The sequence below is a fragment of the Canis aureus genome, chromosome 14 (assembly GCF_053574225.1).
Source record: "Canis aureus isolate CA01 chromosome 14, VMU_Caureus_v.1.0, whole genome shotgun sequence".
Classification (NCBI taxonomy): Eukaryota; Metazoa; Chordata; class Mammalia; order Carnivora; family Canidae; genus Canis; species Canis aureus.
The window spans coordinates 4,510,854-4,532,168 of NC_135624.1; the positions used below are offsets into that span (position 1 = coordinate 4,510,854).

The 21,315-nt window shown below is 34.0% G+C and overlaps 1 protein-coding gene and 1 long non-coding RNA gene across 14 annotated transcripts in view; one reads left to right on the plus strand and one right to left on the minus strand.

The window, feature by feature from the left end:
- Positions 1 to 21,315, plus strand: part of VPS13B (vacuolar protein sorting 13 homolog B) — a 718,401-nt gene that overhangs the window by 373,841 nt on the left and 323,245 nt on the right. For 9 of the 13 annotated variants that reach the window (XM_077846720.1, XM_077846711.1, XM_077846713.1 and 6 more), the window contains 3 exons: positions 3,677 to 3,880; positions 17,768 to 17,939; positions 18,450 to 18,564. In XM_077846720.1, coding sequence (XP_077702846.1) covers positions 3,677 to 3,880; positions 17,768 to 17,939; positions 18,450 to 18,564 — 491 coding nt within the window. Of the gene's footprint in view, positions 1 to 3,676; positions 3,881 to 17,767; positions 17,940 to 18,449; positions 18,565 to 20,866; positions 20,934 to 21,315 lie in introns of all 13 variants that reach the window. The other 4 variants (XR_013351405.1, XR_013351406.1, XM_077846714.1 and 1 more) reach the window with 1 other exon arrangement.
- Positions 1 to 21,315, minus strand: part of LOC144283080 (uncharacterized) — a 61,827-nt gene that overhangs the window by 11,808 nt on the left and 28,704 nt on the right. Inside the window, exons 3-5 of the long non-coding RNA XR_013351411.1 lie at positions 17,818 to 17,921; positions 17,409 to 17,447; positions 16,438 to 16,519 (exon numbers count right to left, since the gene is read on the minus strand). This is a non-coding gene — a long non-coding RNA (uncharacterized LOC144283080). The remainder of the gene's footprint in view (positions 1 to 16,437; positions 16,520 to 17,408; positions 17,448 to 17,817; positions 17,922 to 21,315) is intronic.

Below are 21,315 nucleotides of genomic sequence, written 5' to 3' on the forward strand. Positions count from 1 at the left end.
TGAACTAAACTACTATGCAGTTCCTAGAACTCATTGCCATTCAAGGGCCTTAGTATTAATATTTAACCTAGTGGAATATTCAGAGTTTTTGTTTCTAGGGGTAATTTTCATTAATCCTTCCCTTTAACTTTACTGTTTTACCAACGTTGCCAGTTCTCTTTCGTGTCTTTAGACACTAGTCTCTTTGGCCTTAAAAATTGTATTTATTCTAAAATTAAAAGAGCCTGGAGAATCATGTTTTTAATATGTAAAATTTCAATTTTCCCTTAGCCAATAAATTGATAGATTTTGTCTTCTTTTAAGGCATTTCTAGGAATGTAAAACCATCTTTGCATTTTTGGGTTGTAAGTATGTAGAACTGGAGAAAGAATGAGTTTGTGCTGCTTTTTTATTGTATTTATTCATAGTTTTTATTGCTATAAATTATGTTCAGTTGTCAGAAAGGCAGTAGAATTGGCCATCACTGTCTAGGCATATATCATTGAGTTTAGACAAAACTGAATTTGTATTCTAGTAACACTAATTTTTAATTTTTCTGAGCCCCTGATTTTCATTTTTATCTTTAAGCAAAATCAGACTGGGTAAGGGTTATTGCTTTATATGAAAAAGCTTTTAAAAAAATTTTTGGCAAAAACTCTTGGTTTTTGATTTTTGGTTTTCTTTTTTGAAACAGTTCTAATGATTAATAATAACCTGCATACCAAATGAGCTAGCCTTTTTAAGTTTGTATTCACTTAGAACTCTTTGGTGTTCACCATGGGTTAGTAATTATTTGTTGAAATTCCATTCCTGCTTGATTTCCATTGAAATTGTATATCCATGGTTTATTCTTCTATTTTTATGGTTCCTCTTCTGTCTGACTGTCTCTCCTAACACTCTGCAACAAGTCCTTCCTGCCTAACTGGATAGAATTTTCCTTGCCCCTGTATCATTTCCTGTACTTGGCTATTGCTCTTGCTAGTCTGATGATTCGAATGGCCTTTTGCATCCACTTAAATTGGTAGACACCATTCAGAAATATATTCAGAAATATATCTCCTTGAGAATTTTCTCAACCTCTCCAGTCCAGTTAAGTCTCCTTTATGGTTGGTTATAACGTATATGTGAAATTAATTTTTAAACAGTAAAATACTACATTTTTGTTATTTGGTAAATATTTGACATACAAGGTATTATTGATATTCAGTAACCTTCATACATATACATAAAGCTGCCTCACATAGTACTCATTTCTTAGAGATTTTTAAAGTTTTACTGGAATATTCTTACATACAAAAAACTGCACATATTTAAATTGTCTAATGCCATAAGATTTGCATAGGTAAACCCATGAATCCATTCTCAGAATTGTAATAATGCATCCATCCATCATCCTCAAGAGTTTCTTTATGCTACTTTGTTATCTTCCATTTCACTTCTTCCCCCATTCCAGGCGACTACTGATTCTGTCATTATGGATTGTCATTTTGCTATGATACTGTATACATATTATCATACAGTTGTAGTCTGTGTCTCTAGCTCTCCTTTTTCCCCCTACCTTTCATTCAGCATAAATATTTTGAGATTAAGCCATGTTTTTCATGAATTCATATTGATTTCTTATTGATAGATATCACTCTGTTGTATGGATATATTTCATTTTGTTTATCCACTTATTGGTGAACATTTGAGATTTTTTTTCCAGTTGTAGATTACTGCAGAAAAACTGCTATAAACATTTGTGTTCAGTTCCTTGTGTGGACATAGACTTACTTTTCTTGGGGAAACACTTAGGAGTGAAATGGCTGAATCCTATGGTAGGTATGTAAATAAGACATACATATTATCTTTTACAGAAACCACCAAACTGTAGTCTAAATTTTGCTTTCCCATCAGTAGTAAATGAGTTTCAGTTGTTCCACATCTTTGTCATTACTCGTATGGTTAGGCTTATTAATGTTAATCATTTGAATAGGTGGGTAATAGTTGCTCATTGTGGCCTGAATTGGTGTAGTTTTAGGACAGCTTAAAAGATAAGAGTTGAACATTTATCTTGAAGTTGTTTTACTTTTTTTTAAAAAAATCTCTGAATTTGACAAGTCTGAATTCTGTGATAGTAACTTTCTCCTTTGAAACTATAAATGTTTAAAGTTTATGTCCATGTTTACTTGGTACATTAACTACAGAATGTACTTAGCGACATTCATACACAATTATTTAAGTTTAATAGTTAAAGGAAATAAAAAATAGTGACAATAAAAGCATCAGTTCTCGTAAATAAATAAACCTTATGCCCTTAGAAGTATTTAGAACTTGTTTTCTTCCATTTATGCTTTCCTTGTCAGTTTTAATAGTTTAAGAAAAAGTGAAATAATCTCTTTTCAAAATATGGTTTGCAACAAAATTGTTTCTTTTTAGCGAGAACTTTTTCTTGATTATGAAGGACAAAAGAATTTGAACACAAATTTTTCTGAGAGGTTTTTTTTTGTAAGATCTCTAGCCATTAGATTATTTTTTTAAACAAGAAGAACCATAACCTGAGATTTGAGGCTTCATCACACATAAAACAAGAGAAAACTGTAACCCAAGTACTGTTTTATATCAAATAAGGGTTGACAACAGTGTTTTTACGCATCTGTTCTGCCCACATAAGAAGCCAGCTTTATCATCTGGATGTGTCCTGGGGCTGAAACTTCTTATAAATATGAGAATTTCACTTTTTTTTTTTTTTAATGGCAAGCAGAATATGGTATCCAGCTGTGGATTTGCTTATATATTTTGTTTGCATTTTTTTCCTTGGATTTGTTTTATGCAGTATATTACAATATGTTGTCATACAAATTCCGTGATTAATGCTTATTTATGAAATCTTATGTAAATATCTTAGAACTCAGTCAAACAATGTGCAAGTTAAACAGTTTTTTCTCTAAATATTGGAATGACAAATCCAAGGGGAATAGTAGTTTGGATAGTTTATGTTCTTTATCTATAGCAAAGTCTCATATGTAACATTTTCCTTTTACTATTCTATGTTATGTCATCCTTTTTCACTTCATTTTGCTGGACAGGAAATCTTGTTTCAGGTTTATTCCTCAGAAAAGTAAGGAGAATTTAAATGTGGAAATCATTTAGAAATAAGACTGGTAATTATGTAATTAAATAATCGTATTTACTAGTATATATTTGTTATCTAATTCTGATACTGACCTCTGCTTAAGAGGCATTTCTTTGTGTTTGTTCTATTGTTCATATATTAAAAGTAATCCACTGTCCCATAATAAGCTGTTTTATTAACATTATTACTATAACATGGTTTTCCCACAAAAATGCTAAGTTGCTCATAAAATATCACAGTATGAATATGTGGCAGACTTCATGTATAAATTCGTTATATCTCCTTCAAATTCAAATCATGATAAAATACTTAAAATTGTAAACCTGTTACATGAATTTTCTCTGTATATCTCATCATTTTATCAAAATATTCATTATCATATGTATAACTATATATGATTATGTATCATAGATTATAGATAATGATATAATATCATGATCAGTGGTACATTAATAGATTCTTATTTCATATATTCTTGTTTCCCTGGACTTTGTTTTATTTTTCTCACATGTCATAATTTAGTTAATTGTGATTCGAAGTTGAAAGGCTTATTTTCCCTTTTTTTTTTTTCCTTCTGCTCAGGTGCAGCTCTTATATGAGCTAACTGATAATGTGAATAAGGTCTGGAATAAGATTCAGAGGAGAGGCAATCTCAGTCCTTCTTCAGCCTATCCAGAAACCATGGCAGGGCCAGTCCCTGGTTCTCCAGTGAGAAGCAGTGTAGGCACAGCTCCTCCAGATACCAGCACATGCAGCCCATCTGCTGATTTTGGAACTACTACTGAGGTAAGAGTTTTTGAAAAATTCTTTTGCCAGTGAAGGGTGATCTATACCACAGAGTTCTGTATCAGGATTGAGAGTGAAGATGACCTCACTGTGTGGAAGCTGGCAGGTTCAGAAGGCTCATGGGGAGCTGTGGTGGCAGTGGCTGTTTATTAATGTTTCTTTTAGGTCCCAGTATTTTAATCACTTTCAGTAGATGGTGCATAGTTCAGGACAGTGTGTGTGGGGCGGGGTGGTCTCTGAAATGGAAAAAACCTGAGACAGGACACAGGAAAGGCATGTTTCCTCAGAAGTATGGAAGCTTAAAAGCTGAGTGAAAAAGAGGCTTATGCTTCTTTGCCCTACCTTCTCTGCCCCTGCTCTTTTTGTAAACCACAGTCTTATTATTATCTTTAAATTAGTGGTTTTCAATCCTGTCAGACCCAAAGTCGTTTCCTTCTCTCTTCAGTCATAAAAGCCTTTCTTTTCACTCTTAGCACCCTAAATTCACCCAATATGGCAGTGCCATTTTATAACAAATATTTTATAATACCCCTTTACTATCCTGAAGTGAAAATAAAAAATAATATAATCCACATATATAGTTTCAAAAGTATCTAATGTCTTTTTTAAAAAGATTTTTATTTATTTATTTGCAAGAGAGAACATGAGAGAGAGAAAGCACAAGCATGGGGAAGGGGCAGAGGGAGAGGCAGACTCCTGCTGAGCAGGGAGCCTGATGTGGGACTTAATCCCAGGACCTTGGGATCATGAGACACTTAACTGACTGAGCCATCTAGACACCCCAATATCTCAAAATATGAAGGATTAAAGGAATATAATTCAAGAGATAATAAGTTATTTCAACATATATTTAAATGTTCAGGCATGCATGACTATGTTAGAAGAAGACATAATGAAGTAGTCAGGTACATATTATTACTGTGAATGTGGCTGATACAGATAGACTCATGCAGGTCTGTATACAATACCACAAGTGGTAGTGTTGTGACATCATTTTGGTGACATCCATTTTCTGAAATAGTGGCAAACTTGCTAAAGTTTGAACAAGGGTAGCCTGGGTGGCTCAGCGGTTTAGTGCCGCCTTCAGCCCAGGGAGACTCAGGATCGAGTCCCGCATTGGGCTCCCTGCTTGGAGCCTGCTTCTCCCTCTGCCTGTGTCTCTGCCTCTTTCTTTCTTTCTTTCTTTCTTTCTTTCTTTCTTTCTTTCTTTCTTTCTTTCTTTCTTTCTTTCTTTCTTCCTTCCTTCCTTCCTTCCTTCCTTCCTTCCTTCCTTCCTTCCTTCCTTTCTTTCTTTTCTTTCTTTCTTTCTTTCTTTTTCTCTCTCTCTCTCTGTCTCATGAATAAATATTTTTTTAAAAAGTTTTGAACAAAGCAATATTTCATTTCATTTAAGTAGTTACATTTCTACGACTCTTGGTGTATAATATAATCATGCAGAAATGCCAAAAATAGTATTTAGTTACAAAACTGAATTCAAGGACACCTGGGTAGGTCAGCGGTTAAAGCATCTGCCTTCAGTTCAGGGTGTGATCCTGGAGTCCTGGGATCAAGTCCCACATCAGGCTACCCTGCAGGGAGCCTGCTTCTCCCTCTGCCTGTGTCTCTGCCTCTCTCTCTCTGTCTCTCTCTCTCTGTCTCTCATGAAAAAATAAATAAAATCTTTAAAAAAAAACGGAATTCAATCTTATTTCCAAATACTTATACACAAGATTTTCACCTGTGTAAATTTCTGTGAGCCAGGGAGCGCCTGGGTAGCTCAGTTGGTTAAGTGTCTGTCTTCATGAGCTCAGGGTATAAACTCTTAAAAAAAGTTTCTGTGAGTGAGTTTTTGCTTTTTAAGACTGTCTTATTTATCATAGAACCTCTTAATTCCCCTACTCCTAACCTTTAAATGCCAGTAGTGACACTCAGTCAAAGAGTCAACCAAAAACATCCTAATACATTTCCATAACACACTGTAGAAGGCTGAACTTCTGAAAACTAGTATAAAAGATAGAGGTAAAAATTATATTTTTGTTTTTGCTTCAAGATATTTCTTGTGGAAACAGTTATTGCTAAAATACAGAATGGGAAGAAGAAGGAAGTAAAGGGGTTATTTTTTTTTTCAAATAAATCAATAAAGGCAATCAAACTCCATGAAATGGGTATTATTTTTTACTTGCTTTGAGGTCCTAACATATGTTAGAATAGATTTATTAGACTGCATAAGCAACTTCTCTATCCCTGCTCATTCTAAATTCTGTGAAACATGGTGACCTGAATGATGGGTATTACCTGCCCCCACCCGACCTACCTCTCCTACCCCTCCCCCCTCCCCCCAAATGAGGCATAGGTCAAGAATCTATAAATGTGCCATTATAAGGTAAGTGGGACATATCCCTTCTAGGGTAAAAGTAGTGAGTTCTTGGAGATTCCTAATGTTCTTAGAATATAAAAACTCCTCCAGTTTAAAAAACAACAACCACACTATATTGAATGTGGTAGTGTCCAAACTTGGTTAACCAAAGAGTCTTTTATTTCTAATCAAAGCTGGGGGTGATAAATTGCTACAAGTACAAGTGAAATTGATAGATGAATTTAAGTCATAGAGACAAAGGAGAGTTTTTTTGTTTTTTTTTTTTAAGATTTTATTTATTCATGAGAGAGACAGAGAGAGAGAGGCAGAGACACAGGCAGAGGGAAAAGCAGGCTCCATGCAGGGAGCCCCATGTGGGACCGGATCCCGGGTCCCCAGGTCACACCCCGGGCTGAAGGTGGCGCTAAACCGCTGAGCCACTGGGGCTGCCCAAGAGTGTTCCTTTTAAACAGTTGTTTACTAAGTACTTTATTTATTGAGATGTCCAAATAAATAGGAATACCTGCTTTGGGGAGTGGCTTTTTAGAAAGAAACATTTAAAAAACATTGAAGACCAGTGAAGACAACATTCTCACGGAGTGGTTACATCTGTTGGTTGTCCATCTGGGGACTGCCATTCACACAAAGTACTGTATAAATTGTGCTCTCTATTGTACAGTGTCCAGCCTACACAAAAGGAAATGGTGGCCCCGATACAAGATATAATAGAGATGAACATGCCCTATAATTGTAGGAGTATGATTCACAGTTTTATTCTATGGAATCTGTGGATATTTCTCGAGAAAGTAACATTGAGATAGATTTTAAACAATGAAAATGATATTTGTAGCAATTTTGTTGTAGTAGGTGTATTATAATATAATCTAGAAGAATGATTTCTTCATTTGCCAAAATGGGGAAATTAATAAAGGGAGATATTAACAAAGGGGAGATTTTTTTCAATCACATAAAAAGAAATTCTGACTTTAATAATAAATTCCTAACATTACTGCAATTAATTGAAATTTAGAATGTTGAGGATTTTTTCTGATTGAGTTGTAAACATAAACAATGAAAATGCTCCTAGTTTTATGTTAGGTATGGATTTAATCTGATCTGTGTGAAGAAGATCTGTAAATGAAAGAATCCTACTACAAAAGTCTCAAGTCCCTAATGTATACTACCATATGAATTGTGGGACACATGCATTGATAATCTCTCTTTATTAAATAAATTGTTGCCACTAAGCGTAGATATGTTATTTATCGTGTGCAACACTTGAGGTTTTGTGGTATGTATTTTTTCACTTCTGGGAAGTCCTCAGTATCACTTGAGAAAATATTTCTACATTGTCTGTAGTCTCTCTTTAAGTTATTTCCTCAATTTCACTATTGTTATTGTTAACTATTAACATAGTGTTAATTATGATTTTATGTCCCGGTTAAATGTATGTCATTTTTTTAATTGTAAAATACAATATAAAATTACCTTTAACCATTTTAAATGTACCATTCTTTGGCACTGTTGTGCAACCATCATGATCATCTATCACTAAGACTTTTTTATCTTACTCAACTGAAATTCTGTACCTGTCAAACAGTAACTCCCCATCTTAACCATTAAGCCTTCCAGTCCATGAACATGGGACATTGTTTCATTTATATACATATTTTTTATTTCATTTAGCAATATTTTATACTTTTCAGCATACAAGTGTTTCACCTCTTTGGTTAAATTTATTCCTAAGCATTTTATTCTTTTGTTTGTTTGAGTGAGGGAAGGAGGAGGGACAGAGAGAGAGAGAGAGGGAGAGAGGCAGAATCTTCAGCAGTCTCTACGGCCAGGGCAGAGCCTGACTCAGGGCTTGATCTCATAATAAGATCATGCATGATCTGAGTGGAAATAAGAGTCACTCACCTTAACCAACTGAGCCACCCCAGTGTCTCAGTATTTTATTATTTTTGATGCAGTTTAAATGGGATTGTTTTATCAATTTCTTTTTCTGATCATTCACTGTTTGTGTATAGAAGAAACACAACTGGTTTTTGAGTGTTGTTTTATATTCTGCAACTTTGCTGAATTTATTCTAACATTTTCTTGTGTGGGTTTGTGTGGAATCTTTAGGACTTTCTACATATAATGTCATGTGTTCTGTGAACAAAGATAATTTTACTTCTTTCCACTTTGGATGCCTCTTATTCTTGACTAATTGCTCTGACTGGGACTTCCAGTAATATATTCAATGAATATTCCATTTAATTCTTTAAATATTAGGCAATATTTTCAGATAGAACATTATTTTTTTCTTTTGATAGTAATTTTGTGTGAAGCAAACTTACTATGTTTTAGCTCTAATGAATTTTGTACAATACCAAATATAGTGAAAAATTGTACCTTTGTTGCTTTTTCTATTTCCATATTATTTGTGTTTTTTTCTGTTATTTTTTATCTGACATTATAAGGTAGAAGTAAAATTATTTAGTCTGAAAGGCTTCCATTGGGTCAAAAGTAAAGATGTTAAATAATGATTATATTGTTTCAAGGCTATCCTAGATGTGAAATAAAAACTCTCCGCTCCACTACTATCCATCCATTGCCTATTATCTTTCTATCAGAGGATAACCCTAATTTAAGCAACCAGTACAATGCTTAATGCAGAGTGGGTTTCAAACACATTGCTCTTGAGTATGTGGATGTTAAATGATTTGGGAATATCAACTCATGATTAAATCAAATCTGATTTATTATAGTATAGAGCATGTATATATTCACTAAGTGACTGTAAATATATTTTGATATAAATTCATAAAACTATATAATGAGCATTTTTTAGTATTTCTTTTGTTTTAAATGTAATTATTTTATATTTTTATATAAAAATATATATGTCCAAATATTTTGAGAGTCTAATCCTTTTGTTTGTTGTGTTCTTAACTTTTACTCATCATAGATTGTTTCCTTGTTTGTTAATGTAACCTTATATTGGGAGTTTTTAATTTTTGGGGGGGTGGGGGGAGTTTTTAATTACTGGAGCTTTCCTATGAGACTTTTACATTGTGATTGAGGCTCTATTCCCACAAAGGGATTTTATGTGTTTGCTTCTTTGGGGACTCCAGGGGCTATTACTAGCCTGAAACCCCTTTACTGTTTATTTCTTAACTAGAACTTTTATTGAAACATTCTGGCAGTATAAAATCAAGCCCTCAATTCTATATATATAACCCAGGATTAGGTTTAAAAAGTCTCAATGATAACTTTTTTCTTTACCTAAGATAAGATAGATAATTCTTGGAGTGCCTGGGTGGCTCATTTGGTTAGGCCTCCAACTCTTGGTTTTGACTCCGGTCATGATCTCAGGGGTCAGGGGACTAAGCTCCATATCAGGTTCTGTGCTCAGCAGGGAGTTTGCTGGAGATTCTCCCTCTCTCTCTCTCTCTCTCTTTTTCTCTCTCTCTCTCTCCCTCCCCTCCCCCTTTGTCCCCCTTCTCCATTCCTTCCTCCTTCCCTTTCATCTCTCTCCCTCCCTCTTCCATTGTCCCTCTTATCACTTGTTTTCTCTCTCTTTCTCTCTAAAATAAATAATAAGATCTTTTAAAAAATAATGCTTTTTTTTCTTGGTTTATTCTGTAGTATTTTTATTTCTTTCTTTTTCTTTCTTTTAGAGAAAGAGAGAGAGAGAATCTTAAGCAAGCTCCACACCCAGCATGGAGCCCAGTGTGGGGCTCGATTTCACAACCTGAGATCATGACCTGAACTGAAATTAAGAGTTAGACACTTAATTGATTGAGCCACCCAGGCACCCCTGTTTTTCTACTTTCTTAAATTGGATACTTAGCTTAATAGTGGTTAGCTTTTTAAAAAAATTTAAATGTCTAAGACACAGTCTTTTATCCTTACGAGGAATTTATAGAATTTGAATTGAGACATGGATATGTTTATATACATAATATATAGGTAGACTGGGAAATTTAGCCCATAATGGAGTCTACTTCCTAGAGATAATTCTGTATTATATAGAAGGGGGAACAAAAATTTTATTTTTTTATAGCAAAAAAAATAAAATGCTGAATGTATGTTAAGTGAAAACTGACAGATTAACTTCTAATGTTTGAAGCTTTGGTTTATGGCAAAATTTAACTTACATTCTTGATTGATTCAGGGATTAAAATTGCTTTAGGTAGCGTAGCTTAAAGAGGAAGTGAGATACACATGCAGAGGAATATTACTCAGCCATAGAAAATGAAATCTTGCCATTTGCCACAACATGAATAAAGCTAGAGAATATCATGCTAAGTGAAATAAGTCAGAGAAAGATAAATAACATGATTTCACTCATATGTAGAATTCAGAAAACAAAACAAAGAGAGGGGAAGGGAAGCAAACCAAGGAACAGACCCTTAGCTATAGAGAATACATTGATGCTTATCAGAGAGGAGGTGAATGAGGGGATGGGTGAAATAGGAGATGAGGATTAAGGAGTACACTTGTGATAAGCACTGAGTGTTGTATGGAATTGTTGAATCACTGTATTACACACCTGAAACTTAAATTACACTGTATAGTAACTAACTAGAATTTAAATAAAAACTTTTAAAAGGGCAGCTGGGTGGCTCAGCAATTTAGCACCATCTTCAGCCCAGGGAATGATCCTGGAGACCCGGGATTGAGTCCCACGTCAGGTTCCCTGCGTGGAGCCTGCTTCTCCCTCTGCCTGTGTCTCTGCTTCTCTCTCTGTGTGTGTCTCTCATGAATAAATAAATAAACATTAAAAAAAAAACTTTAAAAAATTCTGGCATGAAGTGGTTCATTTCTTAGCCTCCAGTAATTATTTAAAACACATTTATTTTCCGTTAAATTTAAAGTGTATATGGGGTGGGGCACCTGGGTAGCTCAGTGGATGAGTTTTTGCCTTTGGCTGAGGTCATGATCCCAGGGTCCTAGGATCATGCAGGGATCCTGCTACTCCCTCTGCCTATATCTCTGCCTCTCTCTGTATGTCTCTCATGAATAAATAAAGAAAATCTTTTTAAACAGTAAATATGGGACAAAATAGGTACATGTGGCCAAAAGGCAAAAACTACCAATTATAAAACAAGTAAGTCCTGAGGATATAATATACAGTACGGTGATTATATAGTTAATAATACTGTATTCTATGTTTCAAAGTTGGTAAGAGACTAGGCTTTAAAAGTTCTCATCACAAGAGAAAAATAAGTATTCATGGTGTTGGAGATGGATTTTAACTAGACTTACTATGATCATTCACAATACATACAAATATTTAATTATTATGTTTTACACTTGAGACTATTATAATGTTATATGTCAGTTATATCTATTGAGATAGTTATTGAAAAACAGAAGTGAATATTAGACTGAGAAGTTGTTTGACATCACCTGCTATAGCAAAACTTTTGTCAGTTTTTTGGTTGTTATAGTGCAGTAATCCTAAACAGTAATCCACCTCAAATTATTATTCCAAACAATTCTTTAGAAAGCAAATTTAGTTTGGGACTCGTGGGTGGCTTGGTCGGTTAGGTGGCCAACTCTTGATTTTGCTTTAGGTCATGATCTGAGGGTCATGGGATAGAGCCTAGGACCAGGCTCAGTAGGGAGTCTGCTTGAGGATTCTCTCTTCCTTTCCCTCTACTCCTTCCCCCTATTGACACACATGTTCTCTTTCTCTCTCAAATAAATAAGTCTTGTTTTTAAAAAAGATAAATTTTGTTTGAATACTCAGTTATTTTAAGAATATATTATAATCATTTTACACTTCCCCTTGGAAGTAGACTTTTATTTATTTAATAAATAACTGTTTTATATAATATTTATCTTTAAATACTTTTATCTTCAACATTTAGGGAGAAGCTTTTATTCACAATGAGAGAATCATGGGGCACCTTGGTGGCTAGTTGTTAAGCATCTGACTCACATTCCCAGCTCAGCTCTTGATCTCAGGATCATGAGTTCAAGCACTGCATTGGGCTCCACACTGGGCGTGGAATGTACTTTAAAAATGTGGGAATATTAGCATTTATTATCATCTGATCAATTGAACAGCTGTTGGAAGACAAAGATAATGTCTCAAAATATTTTAGAGAAGTAAAGCTTCCATTTTAGCCTTTACATATATCAACAAAACATTTTGTTTGTAATGCTTTTCCCATTTCAAAGTAATCATATCAAGAATGTCTCTGGTTTCTCAATTATTGACTTTATTTTATGAATTTAAATAGTTATATAAATTAACCTATCAGTCTGAGATCACCTTATATTTTTTAAAGTTTTTATTTGAATTCCCATTAACATACAGTGTAATATTAGTTTCAGATGTACAACATAGTACATCATAAGTATACTCCTTAATCCCATCACCTATTTTACCCATCCCCCATCCTCCTCCCCTCTGGGAACCATCATTTGTTCTCTGTAGTCAAGGGTCTGTTCCTTGGTTTGCCTCCCTCTTTACCCCCTTATGTTCCTTTGTTTCCTAAATTCCACATTTGAGTAAAATCAATAGTATTTTTCTTTTTCTGACTTAACGTCTCTTAGCATAATGCTCTAACTCCATCCATGTTTTTGAAAATGGCAAGATTTCATTCTTTTCTATGGCTGAATAATATTTCATTGTGTATCTATACCGTATCTTCTTTATCCATTCGTGAGTCAATGGACACTGGGATCTTTCCATAATTTGGCTACTGATAATGCTGCTATAAACACTGGGGTGCATGGACCCCTTTGAATTAAATTTTTTTGTTATTTGGGTAAATACGTAGTAGTGTAATTGCTGGATCATAGGGTAGTTCTGTTTTTCACTTTCTGAAGAACCCATGTACTGTTTTCCACAGTGATTGCACCACTTTGCATTTCCACCAACAGAGCAAGAACATTCCCCTTCTCTACATCTTCACCAATACCTGTTGTTTCTTGTGTTGTTGATTTTAGCCTTGTTGACAGGTACAAGATGATATATCATTATAGTTTTGATTTGTATTTCCCTTATTGATGATGAGTGATGTTGAGCATCTTTTCATGTCTGTTGGCCACCTGTATGCCTTCTTTGGAAAATTGTCTGTTCATGTCTTCTGCCCATTTTTAAGGAGGATTATTTGGTTTTTTTTTTTTTTAGTGTAAAGTTTTATAATTTTTTTTAAGATTCATTTATTTGAGAGAAAGAGAGAGCTGGGGAAGGACAGAGGGAGAGAAAGGGAATTTCAAGCTGTCTCTGCTGAGTGTGGAGCCTGATGCAGGGCTTAATTCCCCAACCTGAGATCATGACCTGAGCCAAAACCAAGAGTTATATACACTTAACCAACGGAGCCATCCAGGTACCCCAAGTTTTGTAATTTCTTTATGGATTTTGGATACTGAACCCTTTATTGTCATTTGCAAATATCTTCTCCCAGTCTGTAGATTACCTTTTAGTTTTTTTATTGTTTTCTTCGCTGTGCAAAAGCTTTTTATTTTATTTTGATTTTTTTTAAATTTTTATTTATTTATGATAGTCACACAGAGAGAGAGAGAGAGAGGCAGAGACATAGGCAGAGGGAGAAGCAGGCTCCATGCACCGGGAGCCCGACATGGGATTCGATCCCGGGTCCCCAGGATCGCGCCCTGGGCCAAAGGCAGGCGCCAAACCACTGCGCCACCCAGGGATCCCCAAAGCTTTTTATTTTGATCAAGTCCTAGTAGTTTGTTTTTACTTTGTTTCCCTTGCCTCAAGAGAAACATCAAGAAAGAAACTGCTACGAGGTCGCCTTATGTTTGTTGTGCTTATTTATATCAATTCTGTATCTGGGAAATTTTTTTATTTCTGATTGATTTTGCATTCAAAAACGTTCATAAAAATTTTAAAACATTTACTACTTAAAGCATTGTTTTTCTTGCTGAGTCAGGTCAAATATATCCATTATTTTGGCTATAAAGAATTCACTATAAATGAATCTAGTTTTAAAAAGCGCACTCTTAACAACTGTTTGTATTAAGTAGAAGAGAAGTATTTGTTTATATGATCCTTGGGTGATTTATGTTTTAAACTATGAGTAATTCTTTTTATGTTGACATGTTGATAGGAAGTACCATATTTTTCAGTGAATATCAATCTGGATGGTCATAGAGGGGGAAATAGGAGTAAGAGGTGTAAGTACAAAGCTTAAAAACAGTTCATTTTCCCCACCCTTGCATTGAAATAGTGAGAGCAAAGGTAGTGGAAACCACAGCAGGCCACTTGTTAGTGTTGAGTTAAGTACAAACCATGGTGGAAGTGTTTAGCCCTTTGGGAAGTTCTGTGATTGAACAAGAATGCTGGAGTTATTTTGATAAGGGAGAATAGCAGTGTGGCCAAAACTATGATCATCCCTGAGCTCTGAAGCAGGCCAGGGATGAAGGGCTGCAGTGTTTGCTCTTCCAGATGAACAAAGATAAATTCAGCTATAAAAATAAACTCAGTCTTTTGGTCAATTTGCAACAAAATGGTGAAAGAATTGAACTGTATATTTTAGAACTTGGCATAAAGAGATGTGGGAAAATAGTTCAGCATCTCCAATTCTGGCTCAATTTTTGCTATAGATTTGGAAATAGAGCAGAAAATTAATGCACAAACATATTTAACAACGCCACACCAAATGTTGTAAATCCAAAATGAAAATTGAAACTGTGTGAGGATGGAGAGCAAAAGTCTTTTTCAGGAGTGCTTACTTATTAAATTTGAAGCCACAATTTTCTTAGCATTCCTACTGAATATACTTAATAATATGAAAAAGCTAGGTCACATTGATTTGGTCACAGCACATAGGTGCTGTTTTCTCTGCAGTTTCCATTCTTGGGACTATGGTATTCTAACTGTTGAAGCATAATTTAATTTATGAATGCTTCTGCTCTAAGAACCTACCCATAAAGAAAGGCATATTGACTACATTATGTTGTCTTTTATTGAATTTAACTTCATAAAATGCATCCTTTTCTGGGATTACTTTGTGCATTTCATTAGATGTTGTTTTACTTTAGGCAGGACCAAAACACTGAATTTTTGTATGCCTTCTCAAATTTTAAGAATTTCAATTATAGCAAAGTTAGGACTACTTATTTTGGAGAAGCATTCATATGAAAATAGCATAAACATGGGCTGTTTGGTTTGTTTGGTATAACTGGAACAAGGAATGACTACATTATCTTCAGATTTAAGTCTATAATTTTCTGTCACAGTAAATCATAGGACACTTTTGCTTTGCTGTGCCTGGTGCCTAAGTATTCCAACTATAAGTACTTGTCTATTCTTTTATGAAAATCATCCTCGTTAGCCTCTCCTTCTGGGTATTCAAGGAAATTAAGTTCTCCTTCTGACTGAGAGGTATTGTAAAATTTATGTCAAGGTAAACACTTCATGTAGGTGGTGAATATACCTGAGTAGATGGCATATCTGTGGTAATGAGAGAAATTTTGGTTTGGTTTTGTGTGAGGTTTTACTCATCATCCTTGCTCTTACTTGCCAGATTAGTGGCTTCTGCTCTGAGAAACTATCCATAGAAAACCATATACTGACCATGTTATGTTCCTTCTATTGAATTTTAAGGGATGTTTTGTTCCAGCTGTTGACCACTGGTCATGACTCCTTAGCATAGGAAGTGAGGCATTTTGAGGCATTTTGTTTGAGGCATTCAAAGCAACAATGAACTATTAGAAATTGAGGGCATATGGCAAAGGAAAATGTGCTGACATTAGAAAGATGACAAAATTAGAAAGGCAGGAAAGTATAGAATACCAAATTTTGCAAGACTGTTGAGTGTACAATTCCTAAAGAGTGGTTCAGTTTGATGGTGATAATTAGACCTACTACTTACAAATTGCTTATATGCAATCACTTTATGTTCATGTTCCTATTTCTTCTTAACAACTCTAAGAGATAAATATCAAAAAAACCATTTTACGGAGAAGGAAACAAACCCTGAGAGGTTAAATCACGTGGTTACGGTCTGAAGAAGGCCTTAACCCTAGTGTATGATGCTGCCTACCAGACTGAATTTAAGTATCTATAACTAATGTTTAAAAATATATATACATCTTTAAAACAAATAAGCATGCTATAGGGTATTAGATCAATTCTCAGAGAATGGATATTTTTGAAGGTTTTAAATGGACAGCAAAGTTGGACTTTTAAAAACCCAAATACTTGGTAGTTTATCCTAAAAGAACAGAATACATGAGTGAGTGATCACTATACCTGTCACCATGTCTTCCTGCATTTGGGGAAGCTATTCAGCTCCAAACCAGGATTTCTTTTTCTCCAAACCACTTAACAGCTGCTGAAAAGATTTAACAAAAACAATGATGACTAAATGACCCTTTTACAGAAAGTTTGTTAGTACCAAATGTGGGAACTTGCATATTCATAATTCATTATGTACTTGTTGAATTGAATAAGCCCATGCTCTTTAATTCTAGCCATTTAGCCATATAATCATCTTTAAAAATCTATTGTTGGGGCACCTGGCTGGCTTAGTTGATAGAGCATGTGACTTAATCTCCAGGTTGTGAATTTGAGTCCCATGTTAGGTGTAGAGATAACTTAAAAAATTTTTTTCTTGGGATCCCTGGGTGGCGCAGAGGTTTAGCGCCTGCCTTTGGCCCAGGGCGCGATCCTGGAGACCCGGGATCGAATCCCACATCGGGCTCCCGGTGCATGGAGCCTGCTTCTCCCTCTGCCTGTGTCTCTGCCTCTCTCTCTCTCTCTCTATGTGACTATCATAAATAAATAAAAATTTAAAAATTTTTTTTTCTTTTAATCTATTGTCAAATCCAACTTTTTATTATCTTCTTATGTTAAAATATGTGTGGCATGATAAATGTTCTGTTTCTTAAGCCATGCTAATTATGCCAGTCACTTTGCTATGGATATTGTAGATTCATACATAAGTACTGTATAGCAACGGTAGACAAACTGTTTCTATAAATGGCTAGATTGTAAATATTTTAGGTTTTGTGGACTATAGCATCTCTATAGAAACTACTTAACTGCTAAAGAGCAGCCATAGGTAATAAGTAAGTGAATGAATTGGCTGTAATCTAGTAAAACTTTATTTGCAAAAATAGAGAAAGATTTGGCCCTTGGCCATATATAGCTTTGCTTGCAGACCCTACTCTCTAAGGAAATAACCTATGGTACAACCCGAACTTGTTCTGGATCTTACGTACTCTTAGAGGAGACTGGAATGACATATATGGACATCGTAACTATAAAAACAAAACAAAACACGTGATTAGTATATATTATTAGCATAAGCATTTATATGATTATATGATTATATGATAGTATATATTATTAGCCTAAGCATTTATATGATTTAGCATAAGCATTTATATATATGATAGTATAATTAGCATAAGCATTTATATGATAGTATATATTATTAGCATAAGCATTTATATGATTATATGATTATATGATTATCGTTAGCATTTATGATATTGAAAAGGTATCACTAGTAATTTCAAATTTTAAATAATTTTTTAAGTTATTTTTATTTTTACACAGTCGTTTTTTTTCATCTCAGGGAGATTCTATACAAGCAGGCGATGATTCACCATTCTCAGATTCTGTTACCTTGGAACAAACTACAAGTAACATTGGTGGATCCAGTGGACGTATTAGTCTGTGGATGCAGTGGGTGCTCCCCAAAATAACTATAAAACTCTTTGCTCCAGATCCTGAAAATAAAGGCACAGGTACAGGGTTACTTTTCTCTACTGGAAAGATAAAATATTAAATACTATTTTTAGAAGAAATAGTAGACTTAGTTTTATTTATCACTGTCATTTAAACATCATTATATCTAACTCAGTTGATTTCTATTAGCAATACTATAATACCTAAATTTTGTGTTTTTATATTAAAATTCATTCTAAAAGCCATGAGGTAACTTTTTCATTGGTTGTATTGATGCATTTTATCATTGTCATTAAAAGTATTGCGAAGATTCTTGACTAATATCAGATACAGCAATTGAAACATAAATGAATTTCTTCTGTCTTGAAATAGGTATCCTGTCTTAATTGTGAGGCCTCTCTTAATGTTATTTTTCCTTATTATTGTAGGATCTTGTGTGGTTAATGAGAGAAAGTCTCATTTTCTCTGTAGATGTCAAGGATATATATGTGAACATAAAATTGAAAACAGAAGGTTTTAATATTGATTGTGAGGCCCGTGCTGATTTTAATGTTTGCTTCTTATTGCAGAGCTTTGTATGGTCAGTGAACTAGAAGATCTCAGTGCTTCCATAGATGTTCAAGATGTATATACCAAAGTGAAATGTAAAATAGAAAGTTTCAATATTGATCACTATAGAAGCAGGTAACTAATGTATAATAAGTATGGGAAGAGCTATACTTTCTTTGAACACAGTCTATATAAGAATTTTTATGTTTTAATTTGGATTTTTTTTAAATACTATACTTGTTCCCAGAGAAGATTCTTAACAGATAAATTGATCAGTTTTCCTTGAAATTCATTCATATATGGAACATAACAAAGCTTTGTTTCATAAGATGGCAAATCTGCTCATACATACCCATACTGCCGTATTAAATGTAATAGGCTGCTTTTACAGTTTGTTATTTTGTATGTTTGCAAAGACGCTGGAGACATAATTGATGGTTTTGGTTTTTGCTGTATACTCCCTATCCACTCTCCATACTAGTATAATCACAGATTGAAATGGAGTGACATCTCATGGCCCTTGGTACTTGGAGACTTATTTTATCTCACAGTTGATTAATATACATGTGGTGGATATTCCTAGAACCAATTTTTCTTTCCCTAGTAATTTTTTATGAAAAGTATGATATAAACAAATATAATTTATATTTAAATTTATGAACAAAATAGATTGTGTTAAATATACTTTAATTCTTTAATAAGTAATGGCAGTAAAAAAAATAAAGTTTTATATATCTTCACAAAGATACATAGCAATTTTGTCCTTTTTCCCAAATAAAAATAATGAATGCTTTCTGTGTTTTTGTTTTGTTCTGTTTCGCTCTAGAATACTAACTACCCTGGAATTTGTTGTTTTTTTTTTTTTATTAAAATATAATTTACATACCATAAAACTCACACATTTATTTATTTGTTTATTTATTGATTTTATAGATTTTACTTATTTATTCATGAGAGACACAGAGAGAAAGAGAGGCAGAGGCACAGGCAAAGGGAGAAGCAGGCTCCATGCAGGGAGCCGAATGTGGGACTCGATCCTGGGACTCCAGGATCTCGCCCTGTCGCTAAACCACTGAGCCACCCAGAGATCCCCAACACTCACACATTTATTTATTTTTTTTTAAACTCACACATTTAAAAAATATTTTGCACAGCATATTTTCAGTCTCATATTGGTATAGAAACAGCCTTACAGCCTTTTTTTTTTTTTTTTTCTGAATTTATAGTATTCATTCAGCAGTTATTTATTGAATGCCTGCAGAAGCACATGTTCTTCTGCTGTGTGGAGTATACTTGGCCCCAAGCCCAAGCTGGTAAATAAACCCTCGTGTACTTGGAAAAAAAAAAAAAAAAAAAAAGGCAGCACATGTTCCTGTACCTTTATTGGTACATCAGAGACCCTAAAAACAATTTTTTTTACTTAATAGGTTTCTAACTTACATTGAAAACAGTTGAATTTTTATTCTTTATCTTATTGCTTATCACATATATTGTATTGGTTATGTCAATGACTATCAAATCTCTCCAGCCAAAAAATTGTGCCGTAATTGTGAAGTTCAAAATATTTTGCTAGCAGGCAGCCCGGGTGGCTCAGCAGTTTAGTGCCACCTTCAGCCCAGGGCCTGATCCTGGAGACCCAGGATCAAGTCTCATGTCAGGCTCCCTGCATGGAGCCTGCTTCCTCCTCTGCCTGTGTCTCTGCCTCTCTCTCTCTCTCTCTCTCTCTCTCTCTCTGTGTCTCTCATGAATAAATAAATAAAATCTTAAAAAAATATTTTTGCTAGCTTTTTGTTACAGCCTATTACAATAGTAGTATTTTACAAAGCATATGAGCATATGATAATTGTTATGTTGTAATAACCATGACCTATTTTAATTGATCTTTGATAATGGAATGCTTAGCTCTTTAGGTCCTCCTGAATAGCATGTCTCTTTATGAAAGTGATTTTTGTGGGTGATACATGATTATTATGTTATAGTTGAAATCATTTCCTGATGATGTGAATATTATGTATGTTCTAGATCATCAGTGACTTTACTACTAAATTTATCTCAGTTTTAAATATTTGTTCATTCACTTAAGTCAAAATATTTATTGAGTGTGTATTATGTATACTATGCTAAGCACTGAGGATATAGTGTTTGAGAAAAATAGACAAAAATCATGCCCTTATGGGCCTGCTAGTCTCATGGGTAAAATAGAAATAAATAACCAATCAATAAGTATACAGTTTACCATGAAGACAAATGCTTCTGTGCAGAACTATCAGGATGTGGTGCTAATATAAATAGTTTGATTACATTGTCAGATCCATGTTTTATTATAGTTCAGTGTAGTGTTGTTTACATAATAACCTTTTGAAATAGTTATAAATGCTCAATTTTTTTAACTCAGAAAAATGGAAGAGAACAGATAAGGTGAACTTATGTTTTCCAGGCCAGGGGAAGGTTGGCAGTCAGGACATTTTGAAGGAGTATTTCTACAGTGCAAAGAAAAACCTGTGGTGAGACTCATTTAGTAATTATGATTTTTTGAAAATATATCATAAACTGTTTATCTTTGTTCTGTCATGCAATAGGACTAATGCTTACAAGAATTAGAGCTCAGAGTAAATTCTTTTTGACTTGTTCTTTCAAAATTACATTATAAAATAAAACTATTCCTTTAAGCTGCTTGTGTTTTATAACCATTTTCCTATTATAGGTATTAGCAAATTTTTCAAACAGCAAAGGTAGGATTGCTTTTATTAAAATATTTTATCATGAATGTATTATTGTGTTGACTTCTTAGAAGTTCTTTTTATTCATAAATGAATTCATGTTGGATTATCCTTTATCATAGACTAAAAGTAGTAACTTTACACTAAAAGCAATTATTTTTCATTC